Raw genomic sequence first — 23,627 nt, forward strand, 5'->3', positions numbered from 1 at the left:
GGATGCAGACATGCTAAAAGTAAGTAGCTCTAGCAGGTATTTAAACCAGTAAAGAAACTTGGTTTAATTTTAAAAGTATCTGAGGCACTATATAGGTAGGAAGATTAATATGTCCAATGTTTTTGATCAAGTATGTATCCATTCTGTAAAACGTAATGTTTATCTGTAATACTATTTCACAGCACATAGATATGCATTCTACAGGACTGACCAAGGGGAGAGTTCCTATGAGAAGAACAAGATTTAAAGTTTCATTTATAAAATATTCTGAGTAGTACATGCCACTCATCCCAGCACTCAGGAGGCAGAGGCAGGCAGATCTCTGTTCCAGGCCAGCCTGGTCTATAAAACAAGTTCCACGATAGCCAGAGCTGTTACACAGAGAAACCCTGTCTCTGAAAGAACAACAACAACAACAACAAAAAAAAAAAAAAAAAAAAAAAAGGATTTTTTTTTTTTTTCAACAATACTAAGTAGTTTTAAAAACTTGTAAAAAACGGCTGGGCAGTGGTGTCACACGCCTTTAATCCCAGCACTTGGGAGGCAGAGGCAGGCAGATCTCTGTGAGTTTTAGACCAGTCTGGTCTCCAGAGTGAGTTCCAGGATAGCCTCCAAAGCTACACAGAGAAACCCTGTCTCAAAAATAAAAAATAAAAAACGTATAAAAAATTACATCTGCTATGCATAATACATTGTGTGTATGTGTGTGTATCTCTTGTAAAATAGCTAAACTGAACATACTTGCACTGCCTGGTAATTTGGTTTTGAGAACACTTAAACACCATGTTTATTTTTTTTTTAACTGAGGTTACCATGGTGTACATAAATGTTCTGAAATCATTTTACAACCTTTAGCCATTATCCTCAAAACTTCCTCACCCTAGTAACCATCATTTACTCTGACCCATGAGTTCAACTTTTTAATATTCCACATATGATGAAAGAATTATCTTACAGAGAAACATTCTAAACATCAAAGAAAACCTATTTACAGTTCATAATCAATTTTGCCATGAACTATAGTACCCAGAAAGTGCAGCCCATCTTTTAAATAAGTCAAATTTTCCTGCAATAAAAAATAACCCAAGAAAGTCTTCACAGAGGACAATGTAATAAAAAAAATTAAAACAATAAATAATGGAAGAGAAAAGCTTTATGTGTTCTACCCATCTTTGGATTTACATCAACAAACTGACATCAAAATTTAAAATCAAAAGGCTATTGGCACCTCTATTTTAGAGTCAAGAGAACTTGTTCAATGTCATTTCCAATGGTTAAATGAAAAACTGAAATGTAGCTCATTTATAACTCACAACTTCCCATTTTAAAAAATTCCAAATGCAAATGTTAACTTTCATTATGAAAACAGGATAATATATATCTCAGATTTTAAAAAAATACATTAAGCCAGGCAATGGTGGCACACGCTTTTAATTAGCACTCAGGAGACAAAGGAAGGCAGATCTCTGAGTTTGAGGCCAGCCTGGTCTATGCAGTGAATTCCAGGACAGCCAGGACTACACAGAGAAATCCTGTCTTGAAGATACCCAAAAATTAAATAAAAAAAAGAACATCCTATAACAAAATTAGTATCTAAAACTGGTAGACTAGATATCAGGAAATTTGGTTGGTAGGGTAAATGCACTCCAGGAAAAGTACCACATAAGATGCTAGAGCTAGACTGAGATAGAACATAAACAAAGAGAAAAAGGGTGAGCTAGAAAAGAAACTGGAAGAAAACAAGACAGAAGCCTTGGGTTGGAGGACACAAGACAATACACAAAAATTCACTCTTCACAGCAGATAACACACACTGCACAGAAAGAGTAAGAACAACTACTGGGACAGGAAGGGTGTAAACTGGAAACTGGAAACTAAACAAAGTAATTGTAGCCAATCAATTCACACTTTCTATAATACATAAGCATTGGAATAGCACTGACAGAATGGCAACAAAGTTTAATGAGGAGAATAATAAGACACCAGCTAGGATAAGTCACTCAAAAGCCAGAAAACTGAAGGCAATAGAGAAAAAGTAGTAGACTATAATCACATTTACCATGTCCTCAAGGCTTTAAGACTACATGACTTGGACAACTACTTCTAGAGCGAAGGGCTGGAAATTAAAATTAGCTTTTGTATGGAAAAGAATTCATTTTAGGCACTGAGATGCCCAAGAGTTTCTAGAAATGCCAAAGTTTACTGAATAAGTAATAAACCAGTACTCTAAAGAACAAATTGATGGCAGGTCAGCTAGATGCTTGATTCACTTTCAACATCAATTTTTCTGTAATCGTCAAACTAGAAAGAACTTGGGCTAGAAACTAGAGAAACAAATCTTTTGAGGCTTTGTTACACTTGGTCTTTAGATCATTCAACTCTAATATTCTATAATTTCATAAATTTCAAACAAAACAATGTTATCAAGGAAGACCCTAAAACTTAAACATGAAAACAACATACCACAGGTCTATTCAACAGCCTTAATAATCCGTATTTACCTTCTTATAAATAACTGTCAGCAATAACTTTAAACTAGCCAAAATAAAATATCATCCTTCCCATTTACAGACTACTTTTAAGTAAATAAAGACACATATTACCATCAATAGCCTACCAATAAGTAAAAAGATTCAGAAATATTAAATGCACTGCCAATTACCATGCAGTTAGTAAACAAAGAGCTGGGAATCAAATTGTGGCAATATTCCTAGCTCATGACCCTTTCTATTACACTACCAGAGTTTTCAAGCTAAAATGCACAATGGTCTCTTTAGAAAGTAAACATAAAAGAAAACAAAGAATGAAGCACACAGAAATAAGAGAAGCAAGTATTAAAATGTTGATGTAAAGAAGAAGGTAGCTAGGCTAGTATTTTTCTTTTACAGCAAATAGGTAAGAGTAAGAGCTACCAATACTATTAAGAAGCCGGAGTTTGGAGCTATGAAAAAAATTAAAAATGAAGATGCCACCTGAAAAACATTTATGAAGCCAAGACAAACACATCATGCTATTCTTACCTTTTCAGTTGCTGAAACAGATGGCTTTGATACAAAACCCAACCTGTCCTTCACAGATAACTTAGTTACATTCTAAAAAGATTAAAACGGACATATTCAGTGTTTCCCCAAACATATATTAAGTCTGTTGGGATTTTGAACATCCTGATTCTACTGATATATACTGAGTTAGTGCATAACAATACTAGCCACAGAAACTTGGGCCTTTAAAAAAAAAAATAGGAAAGAAACAAGGAGAAAGAGGCAGAAGGGAAAAGGAAAAGAAAGGATAAGGAGGAAATATATATCAAAAATCTAAACAGTCTTTAATTTTAATCATAAAAAATGACAATGTAAAATCTGTCCTCAAGTAGTTGGCTGTTAAAGTCCCTTCCTGGAATTGTACATTAACAAGTAGAGAGTCTGCACATTTTAAAATAGATGTGAACATTTAAAGTATAAGCCTGCTTCATAAACTTGAAAACAAGGGTCATTCATTCTGAAAATATGTTTATAATTAAATACACTACACTTAGTGATTACTTAGACATAATTAAAAAATAACAGTTCATCAATTTGCACTCTGAACCTTCATACAGAATCTCACTATCTTAATCTATGCATCAAGAATTACCAAAAACAGCATCTACCATGGCATCTACTAGCTAAGTAGGATGTTATGTCCTAGCCCAATTTTGTACAGCAAGTCTTAAACACCTAGAGAAAGGGGAAAGCTAAATTTCTGAGACTGAGAATGTAGAAACAAGAAAGTGGCACTCAAATATGGAACTGGAAAAGAAACGACATATGGAGAAGAGAATCCCAGTCAGTAGCAAGTGATGGAAAGTTCTAAACAGGGCAAGTGAGTTCTTAAAGCAACAGATGGTCAATCAAGCACATGTAACCTGATGGCTTAAGTCTTCCCTTCTCAAATGTTTTCTGTTCACTCTACTGCATAATTAGCGGGAGATAGAACTCTAAGTAAAAAGATAATAGAAAAAAATAAGATTTAGTATACTGAAAATTACTCTCAGGCAAATTTGTTTACTACATCTCCACAAAGTGAAAAAGAGGCTTTTCTCATAAGTATTAACTAGGAAAAAGAATTAAAGATTAAATTCTCTAGCATAAGACAATGAAAATGTTATGGTAAAACTAACTTATAGGTGGAGTTCAAAAGTATAAATACCATATTTCTGTGCAGAACATACATCAGTAACTATAATTCTAGTTACGAAGGAAAATTAATTGACTGAGAACCTATTTGATAAAATCTTCTATTTACCTGGGGAAGGTCTGAAGTAGCACTCTGGGCTTCTGCTGGTTCAACAGTGCCTGAAGGTACAGGACCCAACCGCTCTTTGACCGACTGTTTCACAACAGGTAAAATGGGCTGCTGAACTAACGGCTGTATTACCTCAGAACAAAAGAAAAAAATTAAAACAAGCTAGTTAGTAAAGGAAGATAAAACCCAACCGGGGTGATTTTGTACTTACATGCCCATATAAAAAAAAGTTTAAATGCATAGAAGGACGAGTGAAGATCAAAGGGATCGAGACCAGGCTGGTGAAACCCACAGAAACAGCTGACCTGAACATTGGGGAGCTTTTGCTCCCCAGACTGATAGCTGGGAAACCAGCATGGGACTGATCCAGACCCCAGGAACATGGGTTTCAGTGAGGAATCCTCGGAAATCTACGGGACCTCCTGTTCAGTACTTATCCCTAGCATAGGTGTGGACTTTGGGAGCCCATTCCACATAGAGGAATACTCCCTGAGCCAAGACACACGGGGGTGGGTCTAGCCCTATCCCAAAGGGTACAATAGACAGTGATGACACCCTATGGAAGGCCTCACCATCCAGGGGGAGCAGAAAGGATATGTGATAGATAGGGTTTTAGTTGGGGAGATGGTAGGGGAGGACGGGAGGGAGAAGGGAACTGGGACTGTCATGTAAAACAATCCTGTTTATAATTCAAATAAAAAAAAAAGTTGGAAAAAAATAAAATAAAATAAAGAAAGTTTAAAAATGTAGCTCTATAATCAAATTCAACTAACTTTCAATTCTTTTCAATGTGTATACATTTTCTTTGTAAGAAATAAATTATAAAAGTACAGAAAAATAATTAAAATCCATCATTGGTTGTTTAAACAATCAAAAAGAGAGAGAGAGAGAGAGAGAGAGAGAGAGAGAGAGAGACTTCTGTATCTCTTAAGGAGGGGGGGAAGTAGAAGAGAAAGAAAAAACAATTCCTAAGATGACCGTGTAGGGTAAACTTTATGAAATACATAGCCATCATTTAATGAGTGATTACTATTCCAGATGCTCTACACATACCATCTTGTAATTCTCTAAACTAAGATTAGCCTCACAAGCTAATAAAAGAATAGTTTGAAGAAGTAACTATATCTCAAGTCTCTATAGTAGTAAAACCAGGTGTTACTTGACTCAAAAGCCTCTGCTTAAACTCTGTTAAAAGCGTCCAAGAAACTAAGACTTAACATAAGTGTCTCTCTTACCTTTGGTGAAGTGGTCTGTAACTGCTGAGCAGCTCCTTCTCTGTGCCAGTAAACCTTAATGAAGCGGTTATTGAATACTGCTTCTGTACTTGAGATTGCCTTCTTTGCTTCTTCGTATGTTGCAAATTGGATAAGGGCACCTTCAGGGTCACCGTTATAGGCGACCTACGATTTAGCACATTGAGGACAGTTTACTTCTAAAGGAACACATGGCTTTAGTTTTAGACAGTCAATTTCTCAACATGTGAAATGCTGACCCTTCCATCTAAGAGCCTATCATCACAGCTCCTTATACCTATACGAGCTACACAACATGCCAACTTGGTCACTCTCATAGTTATTTCCACAGAGCATGGGAAAGTCCTGTTTTTTTATTTATTTACTTGTTTGTCTAAGGGAGTAAGAGAAAAGTTTATTTGGGGACCAGATCTGAGTGACCATGAAACAAAGATTGAGATTTCAATGTGGAAGCAGTTTCATGATTTCTTAGTTTTACAGAACTAAGACAGGTCAAAGCAAGTCATGAGTGTCAGCGGTGCTGGTAAGTGGTGTGAATCTTTGAAGAAGTGAGGCCAGTGGTGGGTTATCAGACCATTTAGAGGAGCTGCCATTACATGCAGCAGTATTGAGTAGTTTTATGTCAACTGGACACACGCTAAAGGCATCTCAGAAGAAGGAATCTCAAAAATGCCTCCATAGGCTGGGCACAAGCCTGTAAGGCATTATCTTTAACCAATGACTGATGTGGGAGGGTGCAGGCCACTGTGGCTGGGATCCTCCCTGGGCTAGTGGTCCTGGGTTCTGTAAGAAAGCAGGCTGAGCAAGCCAGTAAGCTGTACTCCTCTATGGCCTCTGCAACAGCTCCTGCCTACAGATTCCTGCCCTGCTTGAGTTCTTGTCCTGACCTCCTTTGCTGATGAACTGTGGTATGGAAGCATAAGCTGAATATACTGTTTCCTCCCCAAGTTGTGTTGGCCATAGTGTTTCATCATGGCAACAGTAATCCTATCTAAGACACAAGTTCTCAGGGATCCCTGAGCTCTCACAAGAGAAACTGTGGGGGTGAGTTTGACCACTGAATCCCTCTGACCCACCACCCATCTCTCATCAGAGGCCAAACCAACAGCATCACTTCATTATACAATATCTTTCTTTATTAAGTTAGCCCTCTTCAGGTATTGCATTATAGTAACAAACAATTTAAACAAATTCTCTAAATTTCCCTATAAAAATTTTGAGTTCTTTAAATAATTACTGACAAAAATACCATTCTGCACCTCTTACCTGTAAGTTAACCAATGTTCCAAATCGACTAAAATGTTCATTAAGTTTGCTGATGTTATTTAATTCTGGAGGAACTTTCCTAAGTTCAAGTTTAGTATTTTCGTTTCCAAACTGAACCTTCTTCTGGAAACCTGGACTGTTTGTCCTATTAAAATTTGGTCTGTAAGCAAAGATCAAGTTGGTCAATATATTTTTAAATCCTGACTCCAACTACTACAAAGGAATAAATATTTACAAGTAAAATGGATGTTCTTAATGTGATCAATTTTTCTCCAAAATTGGGAGTACTAGCTGATAAGGAAATTTAAGTTTTGTTTCAGTTTCCAAATTAGTAGTTAGTGTCTTTTACGGAAGTAATCTGAGAAGGCTCACCATACCCTTTTATTTATATGCTTTTCATTTTCTGTTAATTATTTGTATCCAAAAAGACACTACTACCTGCATTTAGTCAAAATGTACATACAAATCTTATTCTATTCTACAAGTTAGCTTACTGAAAGTGTTTCAGACTTTTGTAACTAACTTTTGATATAAAGATGACACCTCAACCTGTTCCTAGTTTAAGAAATAAAATTATTGGAAACACACGTGATACTTTTGGAACATGAAAAAAAAATCTGTGATCCAATAAAATTACCTCTTCCCCTTTACTTTAAATCACAGAGTTAAACACAAAACCAGATATAAAAACTACTCCTTCTGAACTATTAAGTGTGGTCCTAATCTCTCTTCACGGATGGAAATGTATATACGCATAGTATTACACCCTCCAGTATTCTGACTTTCTTCCTTTTTCAAAGTTCTTTCTGATCTACTCAGTGTCTTCTTCAACCTCTCCATGCCCTCAAAGCCCTTTGCAGTTCCTAAATGGAAGTGCCTATGTGCTGAAGTCTCCACCCAGATCTTCCACGTCCTTTCTAACTATTCTGTGCACACCTTCTACTACTACATTAACATGTGTAAGGAGTTGTTTCTTTTTGAGGTGAAAGAAGAACGAGTAAAACTTGTGTCCTCCATTATCACACCACTTTTCAAGCAGAGCTTTGTAGTGCCAAACCAAACTCATAAATTTCTAGAAAAAGCCAAAATTATAGCTGAGAACAGCCTGCAGATTCGTACAACTTAAAATTTTTAAGAGAATGTACGACAACAATTTTCAATATTCTGTCAGCTTACTTATCAAACCACGTCTTCTTTGTAGAAACTCCAGGTTCCCCAGACCCAATGGTTCTTTTCCTTGATTCCGAATCCACCACTATCCTCATACTGCTCTTATTAGGAGGCTTTTCTGTGTCAAAACAAAAGAAAGTAGACATTAATATTTTCTGTGTTTATCTCAGCTACTTCTTTAAAAGTGTTCAGGCTTTCTATCCAAATAGATATATTTGATAAGCAAAAGGGTAAATATACATTCAAATACAGTAGTCCAAGGAAATTTTAATCTACCTCAGATAGTTTTACTTCACACTTAGCTCCAAGACTCAAAAAAAAAAAAAAAAAAAAAAAAATCACATGCCAAATGTGATTCTGTAGGCTACTTCTTTAAAGGCAAAAATCCATGCCACTCCTCCAATTTGCCATCACTCTCATCATAAAGCCAAAATATAAATATACAAATAAATCACCTTGAGACTAAGTTTACAGTTTTAAATCAAAGGCACAATTATAAGCTCAAACATATCAATCAAACTACCTTGCAAATTAGCAAATTGTAATTATACTGCTTAAATAGCACTGTTAATATAATTGAAAATATATTTTAAAAGAAATATTCAAGACTGAATGTAGTGTTAGAGAATTACAAACATCCATTAACCAATATCTTATAAACATTTTGCTAAAGCAATGATAGTACAAGCCTGTCTTACTTTTTTTTTAAAAGACTTATTTATTTATATGAGCACTCTATATGCATGTATACCAGAACAGGGTACCAGATCTCACTCATTACAGATGATTGTGAGCCACCATGTGGGAGCTGGGAATCGAACTCAGGTCCTCTGGAAGAGCAGCCAGTTCTTAACCGCTGAACCATCCCTCCAGCCACCTGTCTTACTTTTTATGTAGCCTGTTGTCTTAACTGGGCTTCTACTTCCAGATTTCTGTGGTAGTCTACTTAAACATAAAGACAGAGGCTCCAGTCTATGTCCCCAAAGCCCCAGTGCTTTATTCCATTTTCTAGTTCCCCTATGACACTGGAATATCCCATGCCATCAACACTTGCTATTACAGCTTACACTGCTCTATATTCACAGCACTCCATATTTAAAAAGGAAGACTTGCTAAGGTCCTCCTTTCATTGCTCTGTTTCCTCTCTACATATATTTCAGCTAGTCCCTAAAAGATACCTACATTTCACTATCTCTTCTTCGTCACCACACCCACTCGTTCAATAGTCCTCTGAAAACTTCACTTGAAATAGCAGACATCACTACCTGACACTTAAGAAGGAGTACTCGGGGTGATTTTCAGTATCTACGCATGCATGTGTACTACACTTATAACAGACATCACTACCTGACACTTAAGAAGGAGTACTCGGGGTGATTTTCAGTATCTATGCATGTATGTGCACTCTGTGCCTGCACATCAGAGGAGGAGGCATCAGCTGTGAGCTACCACGGGGATGCTGAGACTGAAATCAAACCCTGGCCTTCTGCAAGAGCAGTACATGCTTTCAACTTGTAAGCCACCTGTCCAGACCTACTGCTCAATTTTTAACTGGCCTCCAAGAGACATCTGCTGGTACTAATTACTTCCTCTCTCAGGAATCACAAGTTCTGGGTTCGGAGGAACCCCTTTAGCTTGTGGCCTTTTGGCTTCACTGTTTTCCGCCACTATGTCAGCTTAGCTCCCTCATCTCACTCCATCATCTCCACAATGACCTTCTTTTATCTGTCTTTCCCAGCCTTTCTCGGGAGTTCAGGGGAATTTGGGGAAGGACCTGAAAATAAACAGAAAGCTGTTTGTTCCTCTGTTAGCCAACCATGCAGAAGTCAGTGTGGATCATTCTATCATTCTTTACCTCCACATGTATGATTCCAAAGTAAGTAATTTCTAGTCAGCTGTCTTCATCCATCTCAGACTTCAAATTTGGGTGTTTCTAATCAGATGACTTACAGGCATAATAACTAAACAATTTTCCTACCAATCTTTCTTTTTGTAACAAATGGTATTTGTTACACTTGCTAACTACCAAAACAGAAACAGGTTCTTGATTTCAGCCTTTGCATTATTCTTCTAAGCACATTTAATAAATCATGTTGTCAATTTTCTCTATTAAAATAAATCTTCTCAGTTCCCACTGTTGCTACTCTAGACCAGCTCTGTCCTCTGTTTTAATATTCTTCAAATGTCATCACTGTCCTGTGAACCCCGACAGAGAGCTGAGTTTCTCAGATGTATGAGTTATGTATGCTTTAGCGTCCCCTTTCTCTGGCTGACTGACTTATCGGTGTATTGTATGAACCGTCTGTCTGAATGCCATGCCATACTGATCTCAGTGGGAAGGGATGGCACTGGCGTCAGTGGCGATCCAAGTGCAAGCTGTGGTTTCTGTCGGCAGGAATGCACTCACATGACCAGCTCTCCAGCAGGACTGTCTTAGTCCTGCATCCCACACTTAGCTCACTGGCTCTTTTGGAGAATCTCTGAGCTATCCGATATCCTTTTCCACTTTAACATACTTCTGTTATCTGAAAGCTAAGAAACACAATAAAGTGTTTTTCACCCAGTAGCCGATGAGTTTGCTACACCTCTATTTTCCCTTTCAGATTCACTTTCATTAAGATTTACTTGAAAATAAGTATTAAAAATAAAGAAGTGCCTCATGACATGCAATTAGCAAATGTATCTAATAATCTACACATACCATTTCCCACCAATATTACCAGGTCTATATTTTTCTGCTTAAAACTGGAGAGTTGCCTTAAACTCTTCTTCCTGCCTATATCCACCTGTGGGAACATCTATCCAGTTCTCATCCTTAGAAATATAAAAAGAATTTTGAGAGCGAAGAAGTCATTTTTATATTAGAATTCCATAGCATCAAAATGGTCCAAAATGTTTTATTTAATAATTAATCCATCCCAAGATTTAAAGTATGAAGACTAAGCCTGATTATCAGATAATATCCCATGGTAAATTAATGCCATGGTTCAGGCTTCCAGAAATGCATAATAATTAAATAATTCATATTACAAGCCTTTTATACAACTGTCACAATCCAGAACAAGAAATTTGAAACCTAAAAAGGGGATTGATAAGAATATACTGGGATGAAAAGAAAGGACTGAAAAAAGGACATGGCATTCATACAAACACCCTTAATTTAAATGAGTTCCTAAATCAGCCAACAAATTAAGAGCCACGTTATTAACGCAAAATGCATTTCTAAACTACCACACAAAATATCTACAATATTAAAATAGTACTAAAATAATCATTATACAATTATGAGAAAAGATACTCAAATTTCTAAGTAAGTGCACATTTATCTCTCAGGAAGAGCACTTTAAGTATCATGCTCCATTATTCACAAAGAGCTGAAATTACCATAGTGACAGTGGCTATGTGGTAAAAGTTACATGCAAAGGATCTGACCTCTCTTCCTTCTCTCTAGAAATCACAACTAGACATCAGTCTGGCACTGAACTGGGTGTTCAGTAGCAGCAGCACACATCTATGCCAACCCAAAGAAGCAAAACAGGAATGAAGCAGGAGTTTCTGGTAAAACCAGGGACTACTGAAAGAACTTCTGATGAACATATGGGGCTGGACAGAGAGCTCAGCGTTGAAAAGGGAGTACTACCCCTGCAGATGATCTGAGTTCAGGACCCAGTACCCACGTCGGGCAGCTCACAACTACCCATAACTCTAGCTAGCACCAGAGGAAACACCACCCTCTGCTGGACTGCTTGGGCATATCCACTCACACACATACCATGTATAAAAACACATCATTAAAAAGAAGTACTTTTTTTCAAAGTGCTAAACTGACCCAAAGAAAGACAGAAGGTTTCTGTAAACTAACCAGGGTTGGAGACAAATTCAGAGGATTAATAAACATTACAAACCACTATAATCTTATGGGGCTACTTTTCCATTAGAGGCAATGTGTATATCTCATATATAGAAGCAACTAAAAAAAGAAAACTTTTTTCCTGCTACCACTGATGATTAACTATTGGATTACCTTAGGGAGAATTTAACAGTGTACTGGATAGAAATATATACACATTATAAGGCTCTCAAAGAGGGTAAACATATGAACAGATTCTGTGATACCTCAGAGGATATAAATTTGAATTAGAATGTTCTTCATAACCAGCCACAATATGCTTTTCAAATATAGATTTTCAGAATCCGATAGATTCCAATAAACACAAAGCCTCAAATTGTAAGAATCCTAAATTTAAGTAATCCTAAATTTACTACTCCACATAGGTTTAAGTTGAATTTTTATGCAACTGAAGTCATGATAGTTTATTCTACTTAAGACAGCAAGAAAAAAAATTCAAATGCAAATTTCAAATGACATGATTAAAATAAAACACCTATTTCTGCCTCCATAATATTTTGTCTAACAATCTTTCATCTCCTTTATTATGTTATCTGCATACTAACTACACTGTTTCAAACTGCACTACTGCCACAGTGTGACACTAGTGAACAACTTTTGCTGGCCTGACTCAGTCTAAACTCTAGTTTTTTATAATCTAGCTAAAAATCTGTCTCTTCTAGGATTTAAAAGATGAATTAACTGCTAGCCCATTATTTCCCTTTGCTAAAAAAAGTGTCAAATTTTAGCATAAGAAGTGTACAAAAATTGCATATAGAGCACAAGTTTTAGATAATTCATTATCCAAACTAGGATAACCTTCGAGAATCTATCATACTCTCATCAGTGGTTCTCACGCTTCCGAATGCTATGATTTTTTTAATACAGTTCCTCCTGTTATGGTGACCCCTAACCATAAAATTATTTTTGTTGCTACTTCGTAACTGTAATTTTGCTACTGTTACGAACTGTGATGTAAATACTCCTGGAGATAGAGGTTTGTCAAAGGGGTCACAACCCAAAGGTTGAAAATCTCTGGTTTAAGTGAACCAGAGAGATCACAAATGAGACAAAACGTAACATTTTTTTGATGGTATCTGAGATACATACTTAGGAGGATTTCATAAAATGGACTCACAACAGATCAGAGAACCAAGTGAGCCAGCCATCACCATGCCTTAAATGTGTTCTCCTTTCTCTGCCGTTCGTCTATTTTGCCAGGGATCAGTGCAGAGCTATGTGCACAATAAGCAAGCACCCTGCCACTAAGCTACAGGCCTTCCTGCTTTCCCCTATTAACACTGTGAAATAAGTAAAGACTGATCATAATACCTCTGGGTGGCAAATCCATATCGCCTGACGTTAGTCCTATCAAGTTAGGCCTTTGCGCGTGCACTCTGTGTCTATACATAGGTCTGGAAGTGTTTGTTATGCTTGGTGCTTCAGGATTGTAGCCATCTGTATCGTATGTATCTGGTAACAAAAAAACTGTAATTAAATAACAATTATAGAAAAAAACCACTTGGTAACTTTTAAACATTGATAATACAAAAATAAACAATATAACTTATTATTAATAAACATAAAACTAGTGTGTTTTGAATATGCTATATAAAAACAAAAAATGTCACCAATATAAGTCTTCCAAGACCTTAACTGAGTGATCTAGTCTTAATTAATCAAGTCCACCTTGTACTATGTAATTGTAGTGAGAAATTGTGTCCAGTATTTTTAACTCACTAAATATGTTTAAAGCTCTGCTTTAAGACTATATGGTATTATGAATTCAGAGGGGACCAAAACTGCACCTGTGGTAAAAAGGGAAGGTGGAGCAGGAGGAGGCTGGTGATGAATGCCAGTCGTTACTACAGTAGGGACAGAGCTGGTTGCAGAGTTGGGTGGCGCATCCATGCCAGATGGCTGTAAAGGAGGAAGTGGAGGAGGTGGTCCTGTCAAAACCAAAGAATAAGAAATATCATCTGAAAGCAAACAAATGAAATAAATTATTATACATTCAAACCTAATATTCTCTTTTATCAACTAAAATGTTTTCTATAAAGAGCAAGCTCTTATAAGTTAGTTTTTTATGCTAAATTTTTTTTTTAAGATTTTACTTATTTATTATGTATACAACATTCTGCTTCCATGTACATCTGCACACCGGAAGAGGGCACCAGATCTTATAACGGATGGTTGTGAGCCATCATGTAGTTGCTGGGAATTGAACTCAGGACCTCTGGAAGAGCAGTCGGTGCTCTTAACCTCTGAGCCATCTCTCCAGCCCAATATTCTTTAATCTATTCCAAAACAGGCTTTTGCTGTAAACTATGAAGGACTATAAACAGAGGGAGTATTGTCATAATGTACGTTAAGTAACAGGCTTTTACAAATCACATTAACTAGTTTATTAAAGGCTCAACTATTCATGATATTCCAAATGGGTGTACACTTGGTCTCTACCGGGCATGTATGGGCTTACTTTAGAAATTGTTAACAAAACCAAGCATGAAATTACTAGTTTAATAGAAAGACTGTTAAGTGAGCAAATAATAAATACCAGGAAACAAATTAATCTCCTGACCTGTGACAGGTGGCAGGCTGGGTGGTAATGGACCTGGAGGTGGAACTGGGGGTCTAAGATTCACAGGTGGGGGTGTAAGAATTGGAGGAGGTGGAGGCAGTCCAGGAGGAGGTGGCCCTTCGACAACGGGCGGCTGTGCTGGAAAAGGCAGCATCCCAGGCAGGTTCACATCTTCTACCACTACTGGGTCACTGCCGTGATCAAAAGGACACATGTCTCCTCTCATACAAAACCCCTTTTCTGTAAGTAAAGGGTTATCAGAAATAAAGGTGAAAAGCTCTGGAAATACAATTATCTCTGAGCTAACAAACAGCAAATAAGCATACTAAGTAATACAATATAATCTTACATATAACTTGTGTCAAATATTTATCATTAGTAATAATATTTATCATTAGTAATAATATTAGTAATAATAATCACCTATTACTTAAATCTCTTGTTTTACACTAAAGCCATATTGCAACTATGCTTTCAATAGTAAACATAATCTTTTCTACTAAATACTTACAAGTTTTTGATTCTCTTTGAAAAATTTTACATGGGATGTGTTAACTTTATAGGTCCTACATATAGTCCAATAATCATCAATTTGGTCAAAAAGTTCAAGTGAGCAGATTCCTTAAAAAGTCACTCACATGGTATTTTTTTTGTAAACCCCAACAATATTATAAACAATATAAATTGTTAACAGCAATGAACTAATGGAAGATATTATGAAATTCATAAAGTTATAAAAGCTAACCTATCCTTTCTAATATCACAGCTAACTCCTTCCTTTTTAGTTATACAATCTAAACAAATAATTTAGGCAGAAATACAAATGTCTGCCTATAAAATACATAGACACAAAATAAATAGGTGAAAATACAAACAAATCCACATAAACAGTTGAATGACTTACCATCATAATCTCTACACCGTTTCTTTGGCATTGGTGGCCTCACATAAGAGTTGTGATCTACCTGGTCTTCATGAAATTCAGACCAACTTTCAGTAGTGTTATTACCATGGTGAGTAGGAGCAATTACAGTTATGGTGCTGCTCAAAGTAGGCACAGGATAGTGGCCAGATGAGATGTTAGACACTGAAGAGACTGGTGTATAGTTATTTTCCAGTGGATCTGTTCTGTCCAGGTCATACTTAGGTTTCACCAGATCCCTTTCTGAAATAAAACAGAAATAACTTATAAAGCTATATTCTTAAAACAAAACCCAGATCTTAAAAACATAGTGATAGTTTTGCTAAACATAACAGGGCACAAATGTTCTCCTTTTAAAAGTTACTTAATAACTCACTGGTCAAAGTGAAGAAAATAAGTAACTGGAGTGCTCAAACCTACAGGGGACAGCTATGTCACAGCCTTTCCCAAGTATTTGAGGAGGAGACAGAAAGACTGTATGTAGAGCCACAATTTAAGGAGATTGTTAAGAGCCAGAAAACAAGGAAGACTGGCGTCAAATAATGCCTTCTGAACATGGTAAGGCCAATGCATACATGAACTTGAAGCCAATGTAGCTGCCTGGAGATCAAGCCAACTCCAGCATGGAGAGAGAAGGGACTCAGGAGGCCCTGGCTACAGGGCAGGGAGAGTCAGTTTACTTCAGTAGCACAGCCTATGGTAAGCGGGCCGGGCTACAGTGGATGGTGACATAGAATCATGCACATCCAGGCAGCACTAATTTGACTTGGTGGGTTATGAAAAATATTAAAAAGACATCACGCTGAAGAGGGGAATAATATGGGAGGAGTTGGCAGCATGAAGTGTTTTAAAATTTTAAAAATAGAGCTGCTCAATAAATGGACATTGTGTCAAAATCAGCCAATTTATAGGAAATAAAAATCTTTTATAGAAAATTTTAAAGAGCATTGACAAGCCAGCCTTGGTGGTGCTGCCTTTAATTCCAGCACATGGGAGGCAGAGGCAGGAGAACAGGGAGATAAAAGACAATACACTGAGCCACATGGAAGGATTTTCACAGTGAAGAACTGCAACCAAATCACAAACCCATGGGTCACTAACCCCTGCTTCGCGTCCTGCTTCTGCTCCTCGTCCTGCTTCTATCTCTGTCCCTGTCACGAAGCCGCTCTTTACTCCAACTTCGACTCCGACTCCTGCTGTAACTGCGACTTCTCCCCCGCCTTCTGTTGTACCGCTCTCTGTATGAATCTCTTCGAGGAGGGTTTCGGTCATAATCTCTTTTTCGAGATCGGTCATCTTTCTTCCTCTCATCACGGCTTCTAAAAAATGTATCATCACGTTATGTGAATAATGCTGAAGTAAATGTAAGGGAGAAAAAACCTCCAAATATGTAAGTTGTGTCATTGTCATAATGCAAACAAAAAGAAAATCAACTCATTTCTTAATTCTTAGTCTTATGTGCAATATCTACTCAATTATGTATCTAGAGGACAGACATCTGCATGCATCTTATATTATAAACAGCCTATACTTCACAATCACATTTGCAAGTATCACTTGTATCATACTCCTAACACTTGAAATCATAACAGGAGAAATTAATCACACTAAAGGAAACCTTCAATTCCACCCCAATACTAAACTAAAGCCCCCAATACACAAAGCACTGTTCTAAATCTCACCCCTGGCACATACATTGGACCTAAATGCTCTAGGTAGCAAAGGACCTAGTTATACTTTCCTGGACCAATCCAAGAATAGCAGTGCTGAGAGTAATGTCGGCACACGCCTGCAATATAATCCTAGCACCCAGGAGGCAGGGCAGGGATGCCGTGAATTAGTTGTACGACACCTAATTGGGAAAGTCCTATCTCAAAAAGGAAAAAAAAATCCAAAAGAACAAAGAAAATGTAAATGTACTTGCCCCTATGTAAAATACAGTCAGTCTAAAAAGAAGACAATCTAAGCATTAAGAATGTCTTAAATCACCTATTGTCTCTGTATCGGGAGCTGGACTGGGGAGGACTATGATTCAGCCTTCTGGAAAATTTCTTCTCTCGCTCTTCCTCCTTTGTGAGCTAATATATATAAAAAAAAAAAAAAAAAGACACTTTACCGACAGCGATTCATTGCCATGTTACTATTTTAATGACTAAATATTAAGCTTAATTTGTATAATAAAAGCACAATATTATCATAAATATTCAAGCAAAATTAATGTCTCTACCAAATACAACCCTTTAACCTATAACCTGTAACTGTCAAAAGTTAAACTGAATAGTAAAGTCAGAAACCCTTACTTTAGATAATAGTGGCAAAAGGGTATTTTAAGCGACTGTCTTCATTGTAACCTATGGAAGCCAATGTCTTCCTTATCTCAGAAGTCTAACAGACAGTCATGCTTCTGTTTCATAGACTTGGTCTCACATCATAGAACACAACACATTAGTACTGATCAAATCATAAACAAGCACAAGAAAATACCATGAAATGAAACTGGTTTTTAGTATAATATACCAATAATCATATAAAATAAGAATCATTTTAGAGCATCAAGTCAGCTATATATTACTTTCTACAGGAGGCCTCTCCTCACATTTTATAGCTACTAGAAAGCAATTCAGGAATATGCCTTTAGTCATTAACTACACTACCCAAATAATACTTCCCACAACACTGATTCTATAGGACATTAGTAGGTGATTAGAAAGAATTTAGAAGTTAGACAAATTCAGGATATTGATAACAGATTCTGTAAATAAGCCAGGGATTTGAAGATTGTGTATTTTAAGTAAGGACTCAAAGAAATTCTGTTACAATCTCTGGGGCAGGGGGTAGAACTGGTAAGAAACATATACCACATGAATTCATTAAACAGAGACCCATCAAAAGCCTAACTTGGAAAAATGCTTCTTTCAACAATTTCAACCCTCATCAATTGTTTTTCACTTCAAATTCTCTTGCCAATCCATACAAAGAATAAGTGCTAACAAAATCTATCAGATGCAGTTTTATTTAGGACTTTTAGACTCACTGTGTAGCCAAGGCTGACCTGAAACTTAAAACCCTTCTATCTCAACCTCAAGTGCCGGTATGATAAGTCTTAGGATATCCAAATCTCCTGGTATACTTTCCTCCTTTTTTTTTGCCACAATGTATTCTTTCAAGCAAAACAAGTAAATTCCATCCTACACACACACACACACACACACACACACACACACCATAATACATGCCCAGCCAGAAACGTTCAAGAGTTTCCACACAATGTGGCTATTTTGATAATTCTAAAAACTCGTCTAAAAAAGTTCACTAAATATTCCTGGAGAAGTCCCTGAAACTTTAGGACACCCAATACAAAAATGCAGAAAAACAACTCAATTGATTATTCCTTCTAGGAACTTAAGGAATGAACACAGTATAACAAATTCTCACCTCTTCTTTTTTTATATCTTTTTCTTGGTGCTGAAGAAAGTCTACCTTCAGGCTTCCTGATGATGGCTGCTCTGGAGGAGGTAGATAACTCTTTGTATTCACAGCATCAAAAAGTTTTTCCACAAATATTTGTGTCTCTAAAAACCAAAAATGCACAGAACAAAAGATATTTAATAAGACTTTAATTCCCCAGTTCTACACACTGTTTCTTAACATCCTGACCAATAGGATGTATATTATACCAAGCAGTGTATAATAATACAAGTTCCATGGCAATGATTCATTCAAGTTTCAAGACGAGAATGACAAAGCCTCTTAGGTCAGCCGCTTCCACCCATGCCCATGTCCATGTCTATACATATATAACTACACCCACGCACGCACGTGCGCACCATAGGCTAGATGTGGGGATGTGGGAAAAGTACAACAAAGTTGAAAAACATGCCCTATACAACATTCCAAGAAGTTTCTTCAGTATTGTCTAAAATAGGCAGGTGTTTTCTTACTATCTTAATCTATATTTATATAATCAGTAACGTGTATTCAATGCTGTTACAGTTAAAAGCTTTGTTACAACTAGGGGCTACATTCCTTTAATATTCTGTACATAATCTTATTTTAAATAACTTACTCAAATAGTATTTTAAAACTAAAGGTATTACCTTTCTGAAGAAATACATCGAGCTGATCAATACATAATGCCTTTAATTCCTTTTCACTTTTGTCTTTCTTTACCAGAGCCAAAACATATTTTGCTAGGGCTGATGGATCGGCATCACAGCTAAAAGGAAAAAAAAATTAATGCTGAATTAAATTTACCCATAAATAACTTCACAATCTATAAATGAGTTAAAACTTGCAAAAAATGACATATAATTGAGTTAACATATATGAAACACTAGGCTCATGAAAGGCACTGAATGAATATATTTTCCTTATGATAATACATTTTACATGCTGCATCACTTTTTTTGTTTTGTTTTTTGTTTGTTTGTTTGTTTGTTTATTTTTCGAGACCCGGTTTCTCTGTGTAGCTTTGGAGCCTATCCTGGCACTCACTCTGGAGACCAGGCTGGCCTCGAACTCACAGAGATCTGCCTGCCTCTGCCTCCCGAGTGCTGGGATTAAAGGTGTGTGCCACCAACGCCCGGTGCTGCATCACTTCTTAAAAACATAATTTCTTAAAAGCATGTCACTAGGGCTGGAGAGATAGATTAGTGGCTAATAGCACCTAAATAAAATGTGTTATTTAATTAGGGATTACTTTACAAATGAAACAACAAAATAATAGCAAAAGCTAGCTTTACTGATCTCATTCTGTTCCATAAACTAGGCTAGCTCTCCTATTGTATGAGTGGGGGGAAAAAGCTACGCAGGTTTCCTAAGACTGTTAAACAAGTAAGTAAATGAGCCAATACTTAAACCTAAAACATTCTACTCTAAGGCTCATGCTTGTAACCACTATGGAGGACTCTCCCCCCTTACAATAAAATGCCCAGAACCCAGATAGCAACTTGTCATTTCTCTAATACCTACTGTTACTACCACAAACTCCTATCCACCTCCCATATTATTTTCTGTAAAAACCCTCTGTAGCTTTACCTCTCAACAGCCTTAGTTGCAACCCAAGTCAGTTGCCTTAGCTGACATTCTGAACTCTACTTTGCCCAGCTTCTTTTTTCACAAAGCCTTTAATCTCTTCAAACTCCCACACCCATGCCTTTGCTTCCAGGATCCTTCTAATATCCACTCAATAAAATCCTAGAAACAGATACCTAGCTCAAATTTAATGTGAAGGCTTAGCACAAAAGCAACTACTTGAGTCATACCAACAATGTAAGTAAGGTTTTCTTTAAAGATACTGATGATACAAAACTTTAACAGGAACTTTTAAATACATATGATATTAAGAGATCAAAATTACAAGAAATTAGCTAGATGTGGTGTCGCATGCCTTTAGTCCCAGCACTCAGGAGGCAAAAGCAGGTAGATCTCTTGACTTCAAGGTCAGCCTAGGACTGACCCTTGTCTAAAAACAAAGCAAAATAAAAGCTGGGGACTGAGATGGCTCAGTTCACAATGTGCCTGCTGTGCAAGCCTGAGCTGAGTCCAGGTATCTAGCACCCACATCAAAGAAAGGAAAACAAAAGCATGGTGCCATGGCATACTTAGCACTGAAGCATGTGGGGACAGACACAGGCTAATTCGTGCAGCTGTGGCCAGCTAGCCACAGCTAGCTGGGGAGAGATCCTGTCTCCAAAAAATAAAAATAAAAACTAAGGTGGAAAGAGATAATCAACATAGATAGACCTATAGCCTCCACAGGCAATGTACACACACTCACATAAACACATACATACACACCATACCAACAAATACATTTCGTTTCTACACTGTAAGGAATTCTCAGTCTCCATCACCGTGGTATTTTAAAATAACACCCACCAGTCCCTCATTCCTCCATTTGGGGTTACTACCTAATCTCTCCCCACTTAAGAATAGGTCAGTTTAAAGACCTGCTTATAAACTGAACATGGCAGACATTATGGCCTGTCTTACTTTAGGGATAGGGGTGAAAATGGCATTGTGGTGGAAGCATCATCCTTGCTTCCACCACCCCACTCCCGTCACCTTTAGAATCTGAATATTCAATGTCAAAGAGCACTCAAGCAGTATCAGGGAGACTATCCTAGGACAATGAAAGGAGGGCACTAGGCAATGGCTAGCACGGAACTTACAAACAGTCAGTGTAAATAGGCCTGGAAACAGATTCTGACGTCCCAAGAGTACCACCTAAGCTTTATTTCTAATAACAGTCTAATCACAATCCCACAAGAGACAGAAATAGCCAACTAACCTAATCCTAAACCCCTGACGTATAAAATATCTTCCAAGATCATAAATACCTGCTTTGTTGCTAAGTGCTTGGGTATCTTCTTGCTACTCAATAATTACAAATCAATTTTTCTCATAATTCTACTTGCATTTTTAGCAAGACATGAAGTTAGTTATAATCTAAGGAGGGCAATTTAATGGTACATGAGAAATTTTATGAAAACTTCTTTTCAAAACTTGGACGAGAAAAATGACTTGGGGATTAAAAGCACTCCCTGGACATTCTTCCAGAGGTGACAGGATTGACTCACGTGTTGACTGAATTCTTACAAGGATCAGAAGTGAATGTAAGCATACTTCATGACTGTTTGGAAAAATGACAGCCCGAACCAGCAGAACCCAACAGAAAGAACCCAAGGTGGGAAAAGTTGATACTAAAGAAAGATTCCAGTAAAATGAACATAAAATATCTGAATCTGGAGTAGCTATAAAGATCATTAGTCTCTTCTAGATAAATAAGAAGGAAATGGTATATACTAAATAACAGAATTAAAAATGGAGAAAGTCAATAAAATTCTTGAAAATAAACTATCTTAATAATTTAAACTAGAATTAGACTGAGCCTAAAAAGAAAAGCTGCAGGCAATCCTCTAACATGCTCATCGTATTTGTATTTTAACTTAACGATGTCAAATTGGTAACGACAGTACAAAAACATTGGCATTTACTATAATTGGGTTGTTGTTGTTTTTCAAGATAGGGCTTCTCTAGGCAGCCCTGGCTGTCCTGGAACTCACACCATATGTAGACCAGGCTGGCCTCACACTCAGAGATCTGTCTCCCTCTTCTGGATGAAAGGCATGCACCACAACCACTCAGCTGCCACTACAATATTTTAAAAAGATACTTGTCCTGTTCTTTTTAGAATTTCAGTGGAACACTGATGGAATTTAACCCGAGCTTCCATTTTCAATAATCTTCAAAGAAAGATTACCTATGGTGGGATCTAAAACTTCAATATATTATCTCAATAGCTTATGAACACAGATATAAACCCACATCTGTTCTGATCAATTTTTTATTTTATATTCATGTTAAGTATCTAATTTGCATCAAAGTCATAATTCTATATTCTATATAACCATCAAAAATCCATCTTTGACATATTAACTGTGGACTCCACTGACACTGTCACACGTGCACAGTGTATGTATGACATGTTAACTGTGGACTCCACTGACACTGTCACACGTGCACAGTGTATGTATGACATGTTAACTGTGGACTCCACTGACACTGTCACACGTGCACAGAGTATGTTTGACATGTTAACTGTGGACTCCACTGACACTGTCACACGTGCACAGTGTATGCTTGACATGTTAACTGTGGACTCCACTGACACTGTCACACATGCACAGTGTATGTATGACATGTTAACTGTGGACCCCACAGTGTATGTATGTATGATCTCATCACACTCACTGCACTTCCCTCCCTCTATGTATTTTGTCATCTCCTTCCTTTTCCCAGACACTTTCAGTCTTGGTTTTCAAACACAGATTATGAACAAGGCAGGAAATCGGTAATAATTTCTTTCGGAATCTGATTTGCTTCACTTAACATGCATCTTCAGTTCCACCCATCTTCCTACAAATGATAGAATTTTGTTCATCTCTATTGATGAATAGCTTACTTCTTTAAATACCAAATCATCCATTCATCCACTGATGAACACAGGCTGATCCTGTAACATGGCCACAGTGAGTATTTCCAATAACGGGCATTGCAAGTATCACTATAGATTTTGATGGTATATACACCCAGGAGTTGTACAAGAAGATCATATGGTAGTATTATTTTAGTTTTTTTTTTTTTTTTTTTTTGAAGATCTTCCATACTGACTTACATAACGGCAAGACTAGCAATACATAGTCCTTTTTCCGTTTTTTTTCAAGACAGGGTTTCTCTGTATTGCTTTCGAGGTTGTCC

General features: G+C 37.0%; 1 protein-coding gene across 20 annotated transcripts in view; it reads right to left on the reverse strand.

Annotated features, from left to right (window-relative positions):
* Rbm26 (RNA binding motif protein 26) overlaps positions 1–23,627 on the reverse strand; it is a 73,360-nt gene that overhangs the window by 34,138 nt on the left and 15,595 nt on the right. For 12 of the 20 annotated variants that reach the window (XM_035453432.1, XM_035453430.1, XM_035453429.1 and 9 more), the window contains exons 2-14: positions 19,463–19,581; positions 18,801–18,937; positions 17,355–17,443; positions 16,467–16,684; positions 15,348–15,608; positions 14,444–14,683; positions 13,671–13,841; positions 13,195–13,335; positions 7,980–8,091; positions 6,804–6,963; positions 5,520–5,684; positions 4,285–4,416; positions 3,021–3,092 (exon numbers count right to left, since the gene is read on the reverse strand). In XM_035453432.1, the coding sequence (XP_035309323.1) occupies positions 3,021–3,092; positions 4,285–4,416; positions 5,520–5,684; positions 6,804–6,963; positions 7,980–8,091; positions 13,195–13,335; positions 13,671–13,841; positions 14,444–14,683; positions 15,348–15,608; positions 16,467–16,684; positions 17,355–17,443; positions 18,801–18,937; positions 19,463–19,581 (2,017 nt within the window). The remainder of the gene's footprint in view (positions 1–3,020; positions 3,093–4,284; positions 4,417–5,519; positions 5,685–6,803; positions 6,964–7,979; positions 8,092–13,194; positions 13,336–13,670; positions 13,842–14,443; positions 14,684–15,347; positions 15,609–16,466; positions 16,685–17,354; positions 17,444–18,800; positions 18,938–19,462; positions 19,582–23,627) is intronic. The other 8 variants (XM_035453431.1, XM_027393971.2, XM_027393975.2 and 5 more) reach the window with 7 other exon arrangements.

This window comes from Cricetulus griseus (assembly GCF_003668045.3).
Source record: "Cricetulus griseus strain 17A/GY chromosome 1 unlocalized genomic scaffold, alternate assembly CriGri-PICRH-1.0 chr1_1, whole genome shotgun sequence".
NCBI lineage: Eukaryota > Metazoa > Chordata > Mammalia > Rodentia > Cricetidae > Cricetulus > Cricetulus griseus.